Raw genomic sequence first — 17,475 nt, 5'->3', positions numbered from 1 at the left:
TCACAAATCCATATATTTCCTCATCATCCAGGGTTGTATCTGAATTCCTCATGATCCAAACTTCCAGAGCACTCTCCTGATAATCAATAGAGAGATGCACAAGAACTATTCCTTCCGTTCAAGTATTTAAATTAGCTTCATGTTCCCGTTGCACCAGTGTAACTGGATCTCTTATACTCTTGATATTGTATCCCTGGGCTCATCCTTCTAACAATAGTGAGGGCAAGTTGGGAAAAAAAGACCCTCTTTCCCATAGCAACCAAATTGAGAGAGTCAATATTTTAGCCTGTTAGAATTCCCATGACAGTTCTAAGCCCGCTATCTCCAATCGTCGTAGCTAGTCTTGAATGCAGCTTCCTACCCATTTTCACAGGTTGTGATAATTCCACAAAAAATCCTAGATGCAATATCATCTCAAGTCAAACAAGTTTTCAAATAGAAAATCGAAACTCACAGGGTCAGTGCAAGCATTTTAGCTGTCCTGTGTGAACAATTACTGTGCTGCCCCCCCCCCCCCCCACACACACACACTCTTGTTCATTTGTCGTCTCTCTCAGGCAAATCAAAAAAATCCTAGCTCCCTTCAGTGATGCAAACTTTGAAAACTGATACCATCTGCCCCATCCCACCCCCGCTGCACTCACACAGTTAAGAGTTATGCATTTATAACATCTTACATGAAAAATATCAAAGTACCATATTCTGAGGTAAAAATATCACATACATTGTATTTACATGCACTGCTGTGATGCCAACCAGAAATCCAATAAAAACAAATTTGAAACTCATATAGCATTAGGCTTATTGTAACTTGTGTTGTGTGTGAGCTTGACCCTCCAAAAGCCCTAAAACACTAATACACTTCCTATTAAGAGTATACTTCACCTCAGTCACACATGCAGAACACAAATAGATCCTCACCAAATACAGAATAGAGCAACCATAAAGTAGAAATATAAACAAGACAAAACCTGAACTGGAAACCGCAAGAAGCCAGACTCTCTATACAATGGAACAATAAAAACCAGAACCATCACCATTCTTCAAATATCAAACAATAAAATCAAGAAATAAAATAATTACATATTTATTATAAATGTTTATAGACTGTCATTCAGAATATATCACAACGGTTTAAACGATTGAATAGTTAAAAAAAACACAGTATAGTAAAAACAAACATAATAAAATACAATAATAAACAAGTATAAGAAAGGAACATAGCATGAGATCATTCATTAAAATCAAATAAATCAAATGGGCATTAAAAAGTACAAAATCAACAAGACCAAGTACTTTAGAAGATCGAGTTTGGATCAACTGTCTTGCATAGATGTGCATTCCTAATCGTGGTAGTTTTCTTCTTATGCCTTGTAAAACAGCCATGGTTTAGCTCTTTTTTTTTTTTACATGATTTTGGGTTCTGCTGTAGTCTTAAACTTTTCAGGTAAACATATTCCAAATTTTTGGCCCGGCTAAGGAATAATAGTAAAGACATGCTAATTATAATATTCCAAAAACAGATAGAGATCAAATAATTTAAAACTCACAATTTTTTTAAATATCTCAAACACCAATAAAATATTTCAAACCAGCAGACATTAAATTAACACCCAAAAAATAAAACTAAAAAGGATTTTAAAGATTCATGCTCTCCATTCCTGGGAACTTTTGAGTTCCAGTCACCCTGAGATTGTCGTGGATTCGTGAAAGTGGGAGAGTAGGATGCACAAATTTTCTCCTTTCTTTCTTATATTTACACACATGCACACACAAGCTCACACATACTTATGCTTCCTCTCAGACAAACCCACAGGCATCTCCAGCTCTTCTTTTGTTGGGATCTGCCAGCAGCCCCGGGTTCTCCTCTTTTCAGCTGCTGGCAGTTGGTATCCACCTGCAGTCCCATTCTCACACACATAAACACAACTCAAGTAGCTCCCATTCTCTCTCACCCACACAACCCAGACCTGCTCCCATTCACACCCACACACCGCAGGGAAGCTCCCATTCACATTCACCCAAATGCCAGGCAGGCTCCCATTCTCTCACACACACACACCCCTTTGCCCATCCCAGGATGGCTCCCATGCATGCATGTGCACACATACACCCATCCGGGGCAGCCTCCCATTCACACACACATGAGTGCATACTCCCATCCTGTAATTTTAGCAGAAGGGCCCTTTTTCTGATCCTTTGAGCTGTAAGGCTTTAAACAATGTGGCTCTTGTGCTGTATGCGTCATGCCGTGCATCATTTGGGGCGTATCGTGCATCGTGGAGCATCATGTGGCACAATCCTCTTTTTGCCATGTGTCAGGCATGGTGCACCAGGCACCATATGCGTCAACTGGATCTTTTTCGCTATGGCTCCATGCCCCTTTGACTGCTTCAGAGGGGGTTTCAATGACGTTTTTGACACATGCATTATCCCTGCAGAGGCCAGTCAGCTCTTCAGGCCTTGAAATGCCTTCAGCCTTCCAGGAGAGACATGGGAGGATCTCCTACCTTCACAGCTCCTCTTCAATGAGGAAGTGCTTGACCCAGAAGCAGAGGAGACTCCTGTGGGTGGAAGAGGCATGCTTTTTTTTTTTCAGCTTGCTGCCTCTGAGCCCAAGGTGAAATCCTGGCACAGTCTCAGCAATTTACCTGATCATGATCTGGGCCCAGGCACAGGTAACAATAGTTGTGGTCATTGGTAATCGACATTATATGGCCACTTGAACAATATTTAGGTTATGTTTTTGTAAGGATGTGAACCCTGGGCCGAGATGAAAGATGTCTCTGCCCACAGGGAGAACCCCTGTGGGCCTCGCCGTCAGTAGGCTCGGTCTCAGCAGCGTAGGACACAACTGTATGATAGAGACTTTATTATGAAGGAAGGAAAAGCAAAGCCCGCGGAGTGGGAGAAGCAAATAAGTACAGTTCTGAGCAGTAGGGTATATCCAGGGGGATACCAGTGATGTGCAGATCCGGTAGTGGCCCGCAGAGCAGGGTACGCAGAGGATGACTGTACTGAAGATGCTGCTGATGATATAGTCTGAGGTGCAGGAACCCGGAAGTGGATCTTGTAGTTGGTACGGCAATACCCTGCAGCACAGGGTATACTGGAACAGCTCATACTGAAGAGGAACAGTAGTGGCCCTAGGCATGGGATACACCGCAGAGAAGCTTCCGTAAAGCTAGTATCGTTGAAGTCTGTAGTAAGGTACTCACAAATGGTAGTTCCAGGAGAGTGACCCGAGAAGCAGGTCAGGTAGTAGTCCAAGGCTAGAAGGCCCTCTGAGGAGCAGATAACGAAGAACGCGGAAAGGCCCCCGAAGAGCGGGGTAACCAGAGCGTCCATACGCCAAGAGAGGAATCTGGAACTGGACGTCCAAGAATGGAGCGGATTCAGCAACGAGGGAACTCCTTGCTAACTCGTAGTAGCAGAGGGTCGGTCAGCTTAAGTACAGCAGCGAGTTGACATCATCGGGAAGGGACGCCCCCGAGGTTCCCGCCATGATGTGTACAAAGGAGGCCCTTGCGCGCGCCTTAGGTGATTCCGGAGACAAGATGGCGGTCGACAGTGCCCAAGCCAGCGTTGGTTGGCGGAGGCTGCCATTCTTCCTAGGATTGACAGTGCAGGGAAAAAGGAGGTGAACACAAGAGGTCGCAGCTGTCTGCGACCGACAGGCATAACAATTTAAAACCAGAGGTTTTTCACTGAGACATGTAGCACTTAAAAGTGTTGTTTGGAGGTTCGCTCATTCGAGTAGAGGAGACAAGGAAAAAATCCTGAGAGAGAGGTTTTGCCATCCGTGCTATTTGCGGACAAAAACAGACTGAGAAGACTTCTGGAACACTGATTCTCATGAGAAGAACTGTGCAGACCCAGTACAGCTAAAAGCTCTACAGCTTTGAGAGATAGCTCCTCCTTGTACCACCTGATGTCAGCCCATGCAGCATGGCTAATTCAACCTGCTTATCCTTATCAATGGAAAAACAAATGGATAAAGGTGAACCAGGTGATATAGTTTATTTGGATTTCAGAAAGCATTTGACAAAGTCCTCCATGAGAGATTCCTCATGAAATTAAAAAGTCATGGGTTGGAAGAAGTGACATAATCGAAGCTCCAACTGTAGACTTAATAATTCGCTTTTTCAATGTTCCCCAGCATTTAACTTCTTGTATAGTACTTACTGGGTAATTCGAAGGCCATCCAGAGGATGGCCACACAGAAAAAAACAAGTGAGATTAAAAGCTTTATTGAAGCGGGACGTGCCAGTCAGAAGCATGTGACCCGGCCTCCCGCCGAACGAGCACAGGCCTCCTCAGATTCAGATGCCAACAGCATTCCTGAGCGGAAATCTTCAACAGGTGATAAGGCACTCACTAGAAATGACTTTAAAATTTGGTATCATAAAATGAAAGATCTGTTGGCGGAGAAAGGTGAGATCATGGAGAAGGGGAGGCAGCAGACACTGGTGGAAGACTGGATGAAATGAAACACGAGGAGAGGCTTGTGGGTTAAAATGGAGGACCTTGAAAACTAGTCCAGAAAAAAACAATGTCAGAATTAGAGCCTCCCTGAAACCAGCTTCTGAGGATGCAATGCAAGCAGCGCTTAATATTAGTTAAAAGCAAGTTTGCTTACCATAAACGGTTGTTTTCCGTAGATAGCAGGATGAATCAGCCATTATTATTATTATTATTTATTCAACTTATATACCCGGCTTTCAAATACATGTCAAGGCGGGTTTATAACATAGAATTTGCAGTAGCAAATTCAAAATAAATGAAAAAAATAAAAATAAACAACTTATCTAAATTTTACATTCTTTCAATAACATTAATTTAAAATTATATTAAAGTTAAAACAATAAAAACACTTTAAAAACTAATGCATTTAGAAATAATTCTATAATAAATGAACCCGTCAACCAACGTTCCCTTAGGTAAAATTACCCAATTCTCCCATGTCCCTGTTCCTCATTTCAATGTTATAATTAATACCTCCACTTCTTCCACTAAAATATCCTAGTATCAGATCAATTGATTTGACTAAACGCCTGCTGAAATAACCAGGTCTTTATCTGCTTCTTAAAGCTATTGATGTTATCCTCTAAGCGAATATCAACTGGGAGGGAATTCCATAACTTGGGACCTGCCAGGGAGAGTGACCTCTCTCTCACTGAACCCAGATGCGCTAGTTTGGGAGATGGAATTGTTAGTAATGCTTGCCCCAGTGATCTCAGATTCCGGGCTGGCACATGTATACGTAAGGAGGCATTCAACCATTCAGAATTGGAGCCATAAATGGCTTTATGGATTAGTGTAAAACACTTATATTGGATACGATACTGTACGGAAAGCCAATGTAGCTTCATCAACACGGGAGAGACATGATCGCATCTATTTGTATTAGACAAAAGTCGGGCCGCAGCATTCTGCAGTAATTGCAGTGGGCGAATAGTAGATAATGGAACTCCAAGGAACAATGCATTGCAGTAGTCTATTTTCGGTAGTATCAAGGCCTGTAACACAATTCTAAAATCATTTGTATGTAATAATGGCTTCAATTTTCTTAACACTCTTAATTTATAGAAGCCATCCTTTATAGTTGCCTTTATTGATGCTTTCATGTTTAGTTCAGAGTCCAGAATAAGGCCCAAATCTCTAACATCGTAAAGAATCTTGTGAATCGATGGAAGAGTAGAAATATCTACTTTTATTTTTTCAGTAACCTTATTAGAAATAAACAGAATTTCTGTTTTTGAGTTGTTTAATGCTAAGGACATATGTGTCAGCAGCTGTTTTATCGACTTAAAGTAGATGTCCCATAGTTTTAACGTGGCTGCTAAAGAATCTTTTATAGGAATCAAGATCTGGACATCGTCGGCAAACACATAATGAACCAAACCCAATCCTGCCAGAAATCTACATAGAGGGGCCATGTAGACATTAAACAGGGTTGGTGAAAGCAAGGAACCCTGAGGGACTCCCGTTTGAAGGTCCACTGTCTTAGATACTGTTGTTCCTAGTTTAACTACATACGATCTGTTGGTAAGAAAAGATTTAAACCAAGCCAGAGTTTTGTCTGCAAGCCCAACTTCCTGAAGTCTTAAGACAAGTGCTTCATGACTAACAGTATCGAACGCCGCTGATATATCCAACAGAATCAACAAATAGGAGGTATTTTGATCAAAGCCTCTTTGGATGGTATCACACAGTGAAATCAAAAGAGTCTCGGTGTTGTGAGCTTTCCTGAAACCATATTGTGCTGGGAACAATATTTGATGTTCTTCCAAATACTCCATTAACTGTCGGTTTACCACTTTCTCAAGGAGTTTGGCCAAAAAAGGAAGTACTGAAATTGGCCGGTAATTGGCCAAAATTTCGGGGTCTAAATGGGCTTTTTTCAAAATGGGTTTCACAACTGCATTTTTCAAGCTATCTGGAAATGTGCCTTCTTCCAGTGATAAATTAACTATATCTGCCAGGGGTTTAGCAATAATATCTTGCACTAACTTAAGATATTTAATGGGCATCTTATCTAAAGGATGTTTAGCTGGTGTCATTTTTTTTGATTAAATTAACAATTTCTAACGAGGAAACTGTCTCAAATGCTGACCAGCTAGCTGACGGATTAATAGGTAATGTAATCTTATGTGGATCTTGGGTATTTACCTCTTTTAACACAGCTGAGATTTTTTCTTTAAAAAAGAATGCAAATTCATTGCTCTTGTCTTTTAGGTTATTAGTCTCAAAAGAGGACTTTCCTTTTACCTGAGTAAGCTCGGATACGTAAGTAAAGAGCATCCTCGGGTTAAATTGGAATTTGTGAATTTTATCTGAGTAAAAGTTGCGTTTAGCAGTATTAATAGCTTCTCTGTATTCATGTAAAGCTGTTTTATAATTACCTAAAGAGGTATCATTACGATGTTTCCACCAGATCGGTTCTAATTTTCTTAACCCTCTCTTAAGCTCTTTTAACTGGGAGGAAAACCAGGGGGCTGTGTTTTTGCCATACAAGGAAATCCATTTTTTGCTAGAAGGACATAGTATATTAGATAATTCCATCATAGCACCATCCCAAGATTTCACTGCATTACAAATGTTAGATCTATCGAGGGATTGAACTACTTCTGGAAAGCTAGCAATTAGCTCATCACTAGAACAAGTTTTATTTATCTCAATTTCAATTTTATCCTTTGCTAATATTTTAATCTGGGGTACTTTTAAGGAAAGAGTTGTGGTAACTAGATAATGGTCGGACCATGGTACAGGTAGACTCTTAGGAATGGACTTGGCTTCCCACGCCTCATTTACAAATACCAGGTCCAACGTATGACCTCTGCGTAGGGGTATTTACTAGTTGATCAAAGCCCAATGCTTCCAAAGTATTTAGGAAGATTTCACAGCTGGCCGATTGTGGGGACATATCCACATGTAAATTAAAATCCCCCATAATTATAGTGGGTATATTAGAATCTATTGTGGATGAAAATAATTCAATAAGTGAGGAACAATTATGGTCCAATAACCCTGGAGGTGTATAAACTAAATAGATATGTAGGAGGCTCGATTTGAATGAAGCTACCTCATATCGTGCTGCAATATTCACGTTTTGTTGAGTCAGATGAAACTTCTTATGGGATAATAGTAATATCCCTCCTCCTTTTCTGTCTAACCTGGGACAAGAAAAGGCATCATATTCTTCAAGGGGTAACTGATTGATTAATACCGTATGCTGCCTTGGGCTGCCGGCAGGCCCAGGAAGGCGGAGCTTGTCAAAGCTAATACACAGAGTTCAACTCTGTGCAGCTGCGCATGAGTTCCCACGCAGGAAAAGCAGATTCTCCTCGGTCTGTAATATATAGCAGTTGTAGGACTATGTTTTTTGTGAAAGTGGCCTTCCAGGGAGGTGGGCGGGTCAGCATGGCTGATTCATCCTATCTACGGAAACACTGTTCACAGTAAGCAAACTTGCTTTTTCCCGTCAATAGCAGGGCTGAATCTGCCATGCTGTCTTGGGAGTCCCAAGCTAAAGGTCATGCAGATCATGTGTTGTTTATGTCTCTAGAAGAAGCATGACAGTGGAGTGTGGACAGGCCACTGATATTATTTCGTAAGGCTGTTGAGTATTGCTCGTCCCAACTTAGTATCAGCTGCTGTCTGTTGGTCTAGGCAATAGTGGGATGTGAAGGTATGAAGAGATGACCAAGTTGCCGCCTTACAGATGTTGATTGGCGGAACGTGCAGTAGATGGGCAATTGAAGTGGAAACTGCCCTTACTTGATGTGCATTCGGTGATGAAGAGAGCTGTAGACCCCTCTTCTCATAGCAAAACTTTATGCACTGTACAATCCAGCTGGAAATGGTTCTTTTGGATACTGGCAAGCCGGGAAAATTAGGGTTAAAGGTAAGGAATAGCTGAGAATGTCTAGTTTCAGCAAGCGTTCTACTCTTATAATAGGCTAATGTACGCTTACAGTCCAAAGTGTGTAATAACCTCTCTCTGTCAGTCCGATGTGGTTTTGGAAAAAACGTCGGCAGTTCAATAGATTAGTTGAGGTGGAAGGCCGAAACTACCTTCGGTAAGAAGGATGGATGCGTTCGAAGTACTACCTTATCATGATAAAACTCCATGTATGGACTGTAATGCACTAAGGCTTGAAGTTCACTGACTCTTCGTGCAGAAGTCACAGCCACCAGGAAAACTATCTTCCACGTAAGGTATTTGATGTGGGAGGTTTTCATAGGTTCGAATGGCGGTAACATAAGCTGTTCCAGTACAATATTTAAATCCCATGGAGTTGGTGGTTTTGACACTGGGGGCCAAAGGTGGGAGAGGCCCGACATGAAGCGAGAAACCATTCGATGAGTGGCGATGGATTGGCCATTATGGAGTACATGTAAGGTCGCTATTGCACTCAGATGAACCCGGACAGAAGCTGTTGCCAGACCTGCTGCATATAAAGAGTGTAAGTAGTCCAAAAGGTGTTCCAGCGAGCAGTGCCTGGGTTCGAAATGGTGTTCTGTACACCATGTAGTGTATCTCTTCCACTTGAAATGGTAATTACGTCATGTGGATGGTTTCCTGGCTGATAGTATGACCTCCTGTATGATAAACCCATGTTTCCTGGCTGATAGTATGACTCTGTATGATAAACCCATGTTTGTTAGTAACGACCGTTCAATCTCCATGCTGTCAGGTTTAGTGACTTGTGCATCGGGTGTAGTAGAGAGCCCTGTTCCTGTGACAGGAGATCGCTGCGGTCCTCTAATCGAATTGGATCATCGATTGATAGTCTGAGTACGTAGGCGTACCACGGTTGCCTGGGTCACGTCAGTGCTATCAATATACTTCATGAGTTATATGTACATCAGGATTCTATCCTGTGTTATCTTGTTATACATTCTCCTTGTTATGTCTTTATTTATCGTTAATTTTAAATTGTAAACTTCATACATCGTTCAATGTAACTTGTTTCTGTATGTAAACCGGAGTGAAGGCAACTCTGCTATACCTCGGTATATAAAAAATGCTAAATAAATAAATAAAATAAATATGAGGTTTGCTCTGTCCTGTAAGCACTTCTGTATGGTGCGAGTGAGAAGAGGAATCTGTGGGAAAGCATACATTAGCTTGCCCATCCAAGGAATTAGAAAGGCATCTTGTGCCGCCCTGTGAGGACTGTGTCATAGTGAACAGAACCTGTCTACCTTTGTGTTTTGTTCTATGGCGGCACACCATGTGGTGGCACACCATGGATGGTGTGCCCCAACGGTGAAAAATCCTGTTCGCCACCTGCTGGTGCAATGTCCATTCGTGAGGATGGAAAATTCGGCTTAATTTGTCCGCTCGAGTATTGACTATCCCTGGGAGGTACGTTGCCTGAAGGTGAATGGAGTGAAGAGCTGCCCTTTCCAGAATTAGGATCGCTTCCCTGCAAAGGATCCATGAACCTGACCCTCCTTGCTTGTTTATATAGAACATGGCGACCTGATTGTCCATGTAAACCATGACTCTCTTGCCCTGCAATTGTAGAAGGAAAGTCTTGAGGGCATTCCTGATGGCTCTCAGTTCCAAGAAGTTTATCTGATATGTGCTTTCTGTTTTGGACCATTGACCCCGCGTTTTGAGATGAGCTCCCCAGCCCTTGTGGGAAGCGTCTGCTGTGAGAACTGCGTTGTGAGGCATCGTTCAAAAAAGTGCTCCCTTGCTTAGTGTTCGTCTCCTTAGCCACCAATCTATATCTATGGTCATCTGGCTTGTTAGCGAAATGACTCACGATAGTGGTTGCCGGTGTTGCGACCACTGTCTCTTTAGACCCATTGTAGTCTGCGAATGTGGAGAAGTGTGTTCTAGACCGTATAAATGGCTACCGACATATGTCACAGTACTGTTAGAATTTGAAGTGCCTTTGGCCGCATTGTGGCCTTTAACTTCCTTAATAGCTTCCTGAGCATGGTTCTCCTATCCTGCGGAAGGAAGGCCCTGCATTGATATGTTACTAATTGAGCTCCAATAAATCGGAGATTCTGTGTTGGGGTAAGGTTGGATTTCTTGAAATTTACTACCAGTCCCAATGTTTGCAGACATTGTATCGTTTGGAGAACCTGCAATCGAAGAGTGTTTTGGTCAGATGCCACTATGAGCCAGTTGTTCAGGCATGGAAATATCTGTATCTCCTGTTTTCTGAGGTGGGCCACCACCACTGCCATGCATTTTGTGAAAAATCTTGGAGCCGCCGTCAGTCTGAACAGGAGTACTTTGTATTGGTAGTGTTTGCCATTGAATTGGAAACACAGGTATCGCCATGAGGTCGGATGCATCGGAATATGAGTGTACGCATCTTTCAGCTCTAGTAAACACATCCAGTCATTGGATTGGAGAATAGGAAGGATGGATTTCTGCGGAACCATTTTGAATTTTTCTTTTACTAAATATTTGAGTTCGCGCAAATCCAAGATAGGGCGTAAACCTTCAGTCTTCTTGGGAATGAGGAAATATGGGGAATAAAAACCTTTGCCCCATGATGCATGGGATATGCTCTGTATTGTGCGCTGTTTGAGTAATTGATTGCTTTCCTGTATCAATTGCAACTGGTTTGTTTTGTGACCTTGTGAATAGGAAAGGGAGAGAAGGGTTGGGATGGATGCGAAATGAAGGCGATAGCCCTGCTTCACTATATCCAGAACCCAGCGGTCCGAAGTTATTTGCGTCCATGCATGGAAAAAGGACGTTATTCTGCCTGCTATAATGTGTGGTGGTGGCTTTGTTATCTTCAAAAAGAGGACGGCGTCTTAGATGTAGATGCAGTCGCTTACCCTTGTGTACGCTGAGTCCTAGGTCTTCCATGCCTGTTTTGTTTTTGCGGAATCTGTGTTCGTTGTGGTTGCTGATAGGTGGTGGCTCTATAAGGTGGGTATGGGCGGAATTGTCTCCTTTGGTAAGGTTGGTGTCGAGGCGGTGCATAAAAACGCCTGGTAGAATATATGGGAGGGTTAACCAACGACTGTACTGCAACTGATTGTTCCTTTAATTGTGACACCGTCTCCTGCAAACGGCTTCCAAAGAGATTGTCACCTGTACAAGGGAGGTTCGCAAGTTTGTCATGCACATCCTCCCTTATGGCACTAGATCAGAGCCACGCAATCCTACGCACCACTATTGCTGATGCCAAAGTACGGGAAGATGTCTCAAACGATTCATACACCGTTCTGAGAAGATGGCACAACCCTTCCTCCATGTCCTGTATAGGTTGAGGAATCCCGGAGGATGTTTCTGACATTGGTAGAAGAGTCTTCACCTGTTGCAAACAGTCATATAAGTATGGACAATGTAGAACCGGTGCTGTCCAATACATACTCCCAGCATTGCTGATTGGAATGATTTCTTGGCAAAATCATCCAAATACTTATGGTCCCATCCTGGAGGATTATTGGAATGCGTTCTAGTCCTCTTAGCACGCTGCATAGCAGACTCAACGACAATGGATTGATGTGGCAATTTGAGGGGTTGAGTAAAATTTTGATAGTCTCATCCTGTATTTGAGGTCTATCTTTCTAGACACAGACGCGATGTTAAAGGGAGTTTCCCAAGACTTCTCCAGGACTGCATCGAGGACTTTGTGCGACGGCAGGCTAGTCGGCTCTGTGGGTAGGTCAAAAATCTTTAACAGACCTAAGGTTTCAGACCGTGGATCAGGTACTGTTTGAACTTCTAATTGTAGAGTTGATCCTACCTTGCTAATAAATTTTGGGTAAGATCTTCAGGAGGCGAGTATGGCCCCTGTAGTTCCTCTGCAGCATCTGATGGGTATCCTGTTGATGATGCTGGCGAAGATGGTATAGAAATCGGCTGCGGAAATTATGCCAGGGCTCGGTTGTGCTGGTTTAACCGGTACGCGGCAAGTTGGAGATGGCGACCTTGGAGAGGTACCTCCTGATCTTTTAGGTGACTGCACTCTCGAGTCCGAAGGTGAATGTAAAGAACTCTGAGGTGAAGGTTGAAGAAGTTGATATGCCGACTGTACTGAAGTAAAGAATCCAGTGAGCGCTGTGGATATCTGCAGCAATGCCTGCTGTGCCATATCAGGCATCTGAGGTGCTAATATATTCAGAGGCAGCAGTCGAGGAATGGGTGTAAGTAAGTCATCTGCACCAACTGGATCAGGTTGGGTAGGTATTACCCCTAAGTCCCATGTTTGTTTCCTATGGATAGGATCCCGCAACTCTAATTCCCTGTGTCATGGATGTGATACTGAGGACAAGTTTGATGACCTCCGTGAAGATGACGATGAGGACCTGAGAGGAATGAGAAGAAATTTTCACCCAGTCATCTGTTGAAACTATCTGAGATGTCGGAGATCGATCATGACTAGAGCTTAATTCTAAAAGTGAAGTGCTCTGTAGTCGTGAATGAGATGCGTGGTCAGCCAGCGTAGAAGTACCTGAGGTATAAGCATGTACCACATGTTTCTTCTTTTGTGAATGCTTCTTCGGAAACTGCTCAGATGGACAATTAAGTGATGATTTTCTTCTTTGTTTCTTCCTCTGAGGCACCTCTGGTGTGTCAGAAGTGCAAAGGCTACGCTTATGGGTCATCTTTGTTAGAATCATCGACCCTGGGTTGTCTTGTGTATAGGAGTGCATCAAAAAATGAGATTCCCGTGTACCCTGCGACTTTCCTGGTGGATGCGTCGGCTGGTGCATTGGCGTCAGCAAGCGCATTGGCAGGTGCGCCAGCAAGTGCATTGGCAGGTGCGCTGGCTTCAAAGGGTGCTTCAGTGTGGAATCATGCGTCGGCATTGACGACTGCGCCGGCGCCGACTGTTTCGAAGTCGACATCTGCGTCGATGCTTGTTTCGGCGTCGACCGATGCATCGGCAGTGAAACGGCCAAAGGCAGTGATTGTTTCTCTGAATGTGGCACATCCCAGCCCTGCGTCAAACGTGGCTCGGATTGCTTTTTATGAGTGTCCACGCTTATGGGCCTGTTCTTTTCTTCCATCTCCCTCACCCGCTCCCAAGGAGGAAAGGCCTAGTGAGGATGCCCTTTTGGGGATCGACGCTTGCTGCTTTCCAGTCCCGGAGAAGAGTGTAATTCTGAGGGGGGGGGTGATAAAAGCTCCTTGCCTGCTTCAAATTTTCTATCTTTTCTGTCCTTTGGCGTCTTACCCTGGGCGACATCCTGCCACAGTGTCTACAGATGGCCTGATCGAGGTCTGGGCCCAGACACACGTCGGCAGGTGCACCGAGTGGCCGTCCGTAATCGACATGATTTTCCCACAGGCACAAGGTTTGAACCCTGATGGATTGGGAACTGTACCTTCTTTCATTTTTCTATCTTTAAACCAAGTGTATTGCCGAAGACAAATACTTCTTTGAGGAGATCTGGAACTCCGCGTGTGTTCCCGCGCACGGAAAAGACAGACTGAGGAGAATCTGCTTTTCCTGCGCGGGAACTCTCGCACAGCCGCACAGAGTTGAACTCTGTGTATTAGCTGACAAGCTCCGCCTTCCCGGGCCTGACGGACAGCCCAAGACAGCATGGCTGATTCAGCCCTGCTATCGACGGGAAAAACATTATTACGAGCAGGTGATACCGAATCAGGCGGCTCAGTGATAATCTGTATAGAGAGAGCATACAGAATCTAAGGACAACAACGCAATAATCTCCCCAGAGATACTGTAGCATCCTTTAAAGATTTCCCGAACAAGAAGCGAATTATGGCCAAAGCCAGAGAACAAGGGTCCTTTAGCTGGAAGGGCCATAAGATGGAACCGTAATAATGATCTGGCTTTCTATCACCCTGCAAAAAAGTAGGGAATTGAAAGACTTGACAGCAAAGCTTCGCAGTGAGAATATAAAATATCAGTGGCAATTCCCCTTTGGTTTTTCGTTCAAGGCATCGCATTAAGACAGGCCTGCAAGTTAAGAGGTGGATGGCCAGTGGGACCAAATGAAGGGATTCAGCTGTGGCCAAAAACTAAGACAATTTTTACATGGTGGCGGCAATACCAAATGGGAAGAAAAAAATTAGTCATCACTTGAGCCTCAGTGGAGCTTGATTCTGCCTTTGGAGAGGCTAAGAAAGGCTGATAGAGCTGCAAAATGGGAATTTTGAAAAGTTAATTGGGGAACTTGTATATCTTGGGGTTTGGAGGCAGAGCGTCTATAGGTATTTGGGTTTGGAGGCGGGAAGGGGTTTATCTGGCTGTTGTTTGAAAGGAATACTGAAAGAGAACTATCTAACAAAAGGATGGGTATCTCTGGGGTCATTCGTCTATAGATTGCTGCCTTTATGACAGCAAGGTGGGTTAGGGCGAGGTTTTAGTGAGGAGGAAATCAAAAGAACGATAATAGGAAAGAGGGTTGAAGGGGAGGGTAAAGGCTGGGGGGAAATGGTTAGGACAGGACACTGTTTGGGATTCATAGTACATTTTTAGATTATTTTAATGGTGGACAGGACTATAATTTACTTTAAATATGCGAGGCCTGATCATACCTATTAAGAGGCAATTCTTGTTCAAAGGAGTTGCAGACTAAAAGTAGAATTGCCCTTATACAGGAAACTCTCTAGAAGGGCAATTCCTTATAAAAGGATATAAAGGCCTTTTGAAATAAGATTACAGCCCAAATTTGGTTGGCCTCAAATTTACTTAGGAAATAAACAAGGGAGAGTGGGGATTTTAGTAATTAATAAAAAAAAAAAAAGTGTATTTCAGTGATGGATTATAAAGTGGGTCAAGGGAGGGAACTTTATTTTTCTTAATAGCAATAAAGGGTCAGAGGTCACTTTAACTAACATTTATGCTCCTAATCGGAGTCAGGGAGAGTATTTCAGACTTTCAAGGACTTTTCCACAGTTCACAAAGAGTTCAGTCATATTAGGGGCGATTTTAATCTGAAAATGCAGCCTGTTCATACCCTAGATTTTCTCCTGCTTCAATTCTGGAGAGACATTGCATAATACGCAGCTGCTTTGAGCTCTTCTTCTCCGATTTTAACGGACGTGTTAATAGAACTGGAAAAATACAACATACAAAAAGTTTAGGATGGGCCATACCATAGTGCTACAGATCAAAATGCTTCATCAAAACCAGTGGACAATCACCAGGCAGTCAGCGGATTACACTGGAAAAAACTGCAAAACAATCAGTGAGCAGATATCATATTCCTCTCAGCCCTCACCAGGCCTTCCCATCACACTACTCCCCTGCCCCTCTTCTCACTGGTCCCCATCACTCCTCTCACTCCCTCCTCTCCTCCACCTGTATCATTTATTTTATATTCTGCCTTTCAGCCACTTCATAGCAGATTACATTTAGATACTGTAGGTAGATTCCCCATCCCAGAGAGCTCGGAACCTAAATTTGTACCTGAGGCAATGGAGGGTGAAATAATTTGCCCAAGGTCACAAACAGCTGCAGTAGGATTTGAAATCTGGCTTCCCTCATTTATAGCCCATTACTAGGCCTCCCCTCACTGATCCTTCCCATCGCACCTATCACCCCCTTCCTCCCCTACCCTCTCATCGGTCCCTTTCCATCGCTCCTTCCTCCCATCCCCGGTCCATCTCATTACTCCTATCACCCCTTCCTCCCCCACCCCCAGTCCTTCCCATCACTCCTTCCTCCCCTCACTGGTCCTTCCCATCGCTCCTCTCACCACTCACAGGTCCTTCTAATCACTCCTCACAACCCCTCCTCCCCTCAATGGTCCCTTCCCATCACTCCTCTCACCCTCACCGGTCCTTCCCATCGCTCCTACCTCTAGCACTCTCTCACTACATCCTGACCCTCACCTCCCATAATATCGCGGAACTGCCTAAGTCCTCGTAGCGCTCAGTCCGGAAGCCTTCATAGCCGAATGAAATAGAAATCCAGCATCCAGTAGTTGATACCCATCTCTAGCACACTCTCCCGCTTGTAACTCCGCCCCAGATCCAAATCCGCGCCGCCATTTTTCTCTATAAATAAAATATAACACAGACGGAAGTGACGACACGGTACGACGCGCTGAAAGCTTCAAATGGGAAATTACGTCATTGACGTTTTGCGCACCATATTCGTCTGTGTCAGTCATGATGAAGCACCAAAACAGCCCCACATCATGGGTTGACAGCGCCAAAAGCGGAGAACGTGCTCTCATAGTTCCTAAGATTCTAAACTCTGAACTCCGGAGCATGCGTAGTATTAGTAGTAGTACAGAACAACCGTTACAGGTCGCGGTGCTCACTCAACGTTTTTCTGTCCGTCAACATTGGACGTATCGCGACTCGCATCTGTAAAAATTTAATAATTTTTTTAGTAGCTAACTAAATAGAAAAGTTTTTTTCTTAAGGTTAAAGGGTTATGGAAAGTAAAGGTAAGGCTCCTTTCAAAATTTGTCAACAATGTACAAAGCGCATGAGTTCGCTGGACGTACACATAATATGTATTAGATATTTAGGGGGTCTGATCATGACCCGTTAAATTGTGGCCCGTGTAGAGAACGCATTGAAAAGTCCCGATAAGTTGTGGCCGTGAGGAGAACGCATTGAAAAGTATGTGCCAATTAAGGGGAAGTCAAGTGAGTCCCCGAAAGTGAGGAGCATAAAAGAATCTAATAATAGTAATTCTGAACTCTCGAGAAATTTATCTGATTCCTCCCTTGAAGAAGGGGAATGTTTGGATATGTCTATAGATAATGCAGCGGAGACTGAATTAAATTTTGTTCTGCAGCCATAAAAAAATGGTCACAGACGCCACCGTTATGTTTCCCTGAGTTGATAAAGCAAAACTAGCAAGAAATTACAGCTTAGAAGCCATTCCCCACACTTGTGAAGCACAGGCTGCAATTGTAATGGCGCCGTCATCTCAGTTTATTAAAAGGACTACGCCATCGGTAGAATCGCCTCGTTATTTCCGTAGAGGGGAGTGCAGATCCTTCTTAGCGCCGACAGCCTTCATGATGCGTGGAAAAAAGAGCAAGTTTGCT

General features: G+C 43.6%; 1 protein-coding gene across 2 annotated transcripts in view; it reads right to left on the bottom strand.

The window, feature by feature from the left end:
* TERF2 (telomeric repeat binding factor 2) overlaps positions 1-16,472 on the bottom strand; it is a 240,998-nt gene extending 224,526 nt beyond the window's left edge. For both annotated transcript variants that reach the window (XM_029608308.1, XM_029608309.1), the window contains exons 1-2: positions 16,301-16,472; positions 15,425-15,520 (exon numbers count right to left, since the gene is read on the bottom strand). In XM_029608308.1, the coding sequence (XP_029464168.1) occupies positions 15,425-15,520; positions 16,301-16,307 (103 nt within the window). In that variant the 5' untranslated portion in view covers positions 16,308-16,472. The remainder of the gene's footprint in view (positions 1-15,424; positions 15,521-16,300) is intronic.
* Positions 16,473-17,475: the final 1,003 nt, after the last annotated feature.

Source organism: Rhinatrema bivittatum, chromosome 7 (genome assembly GCF_901001135.1).
Source record: "Rhinatrema bivittatum chromosome 7, aRhiBiv1.1, whole genome shotgun sequence".
Taxonomy (NCBI): Eukaryota; Metazoa; Chordata; class Amphibia; order Gymnophiona; family Rhinatrematidae; genus Rhinatrema; species Rhinatrema bivittatum.
The sequence above is the reverse complement of the archived record's forward strand: the minus strand, read 5'-3'. Positions and strand labels throughout refer to the sequence as shown.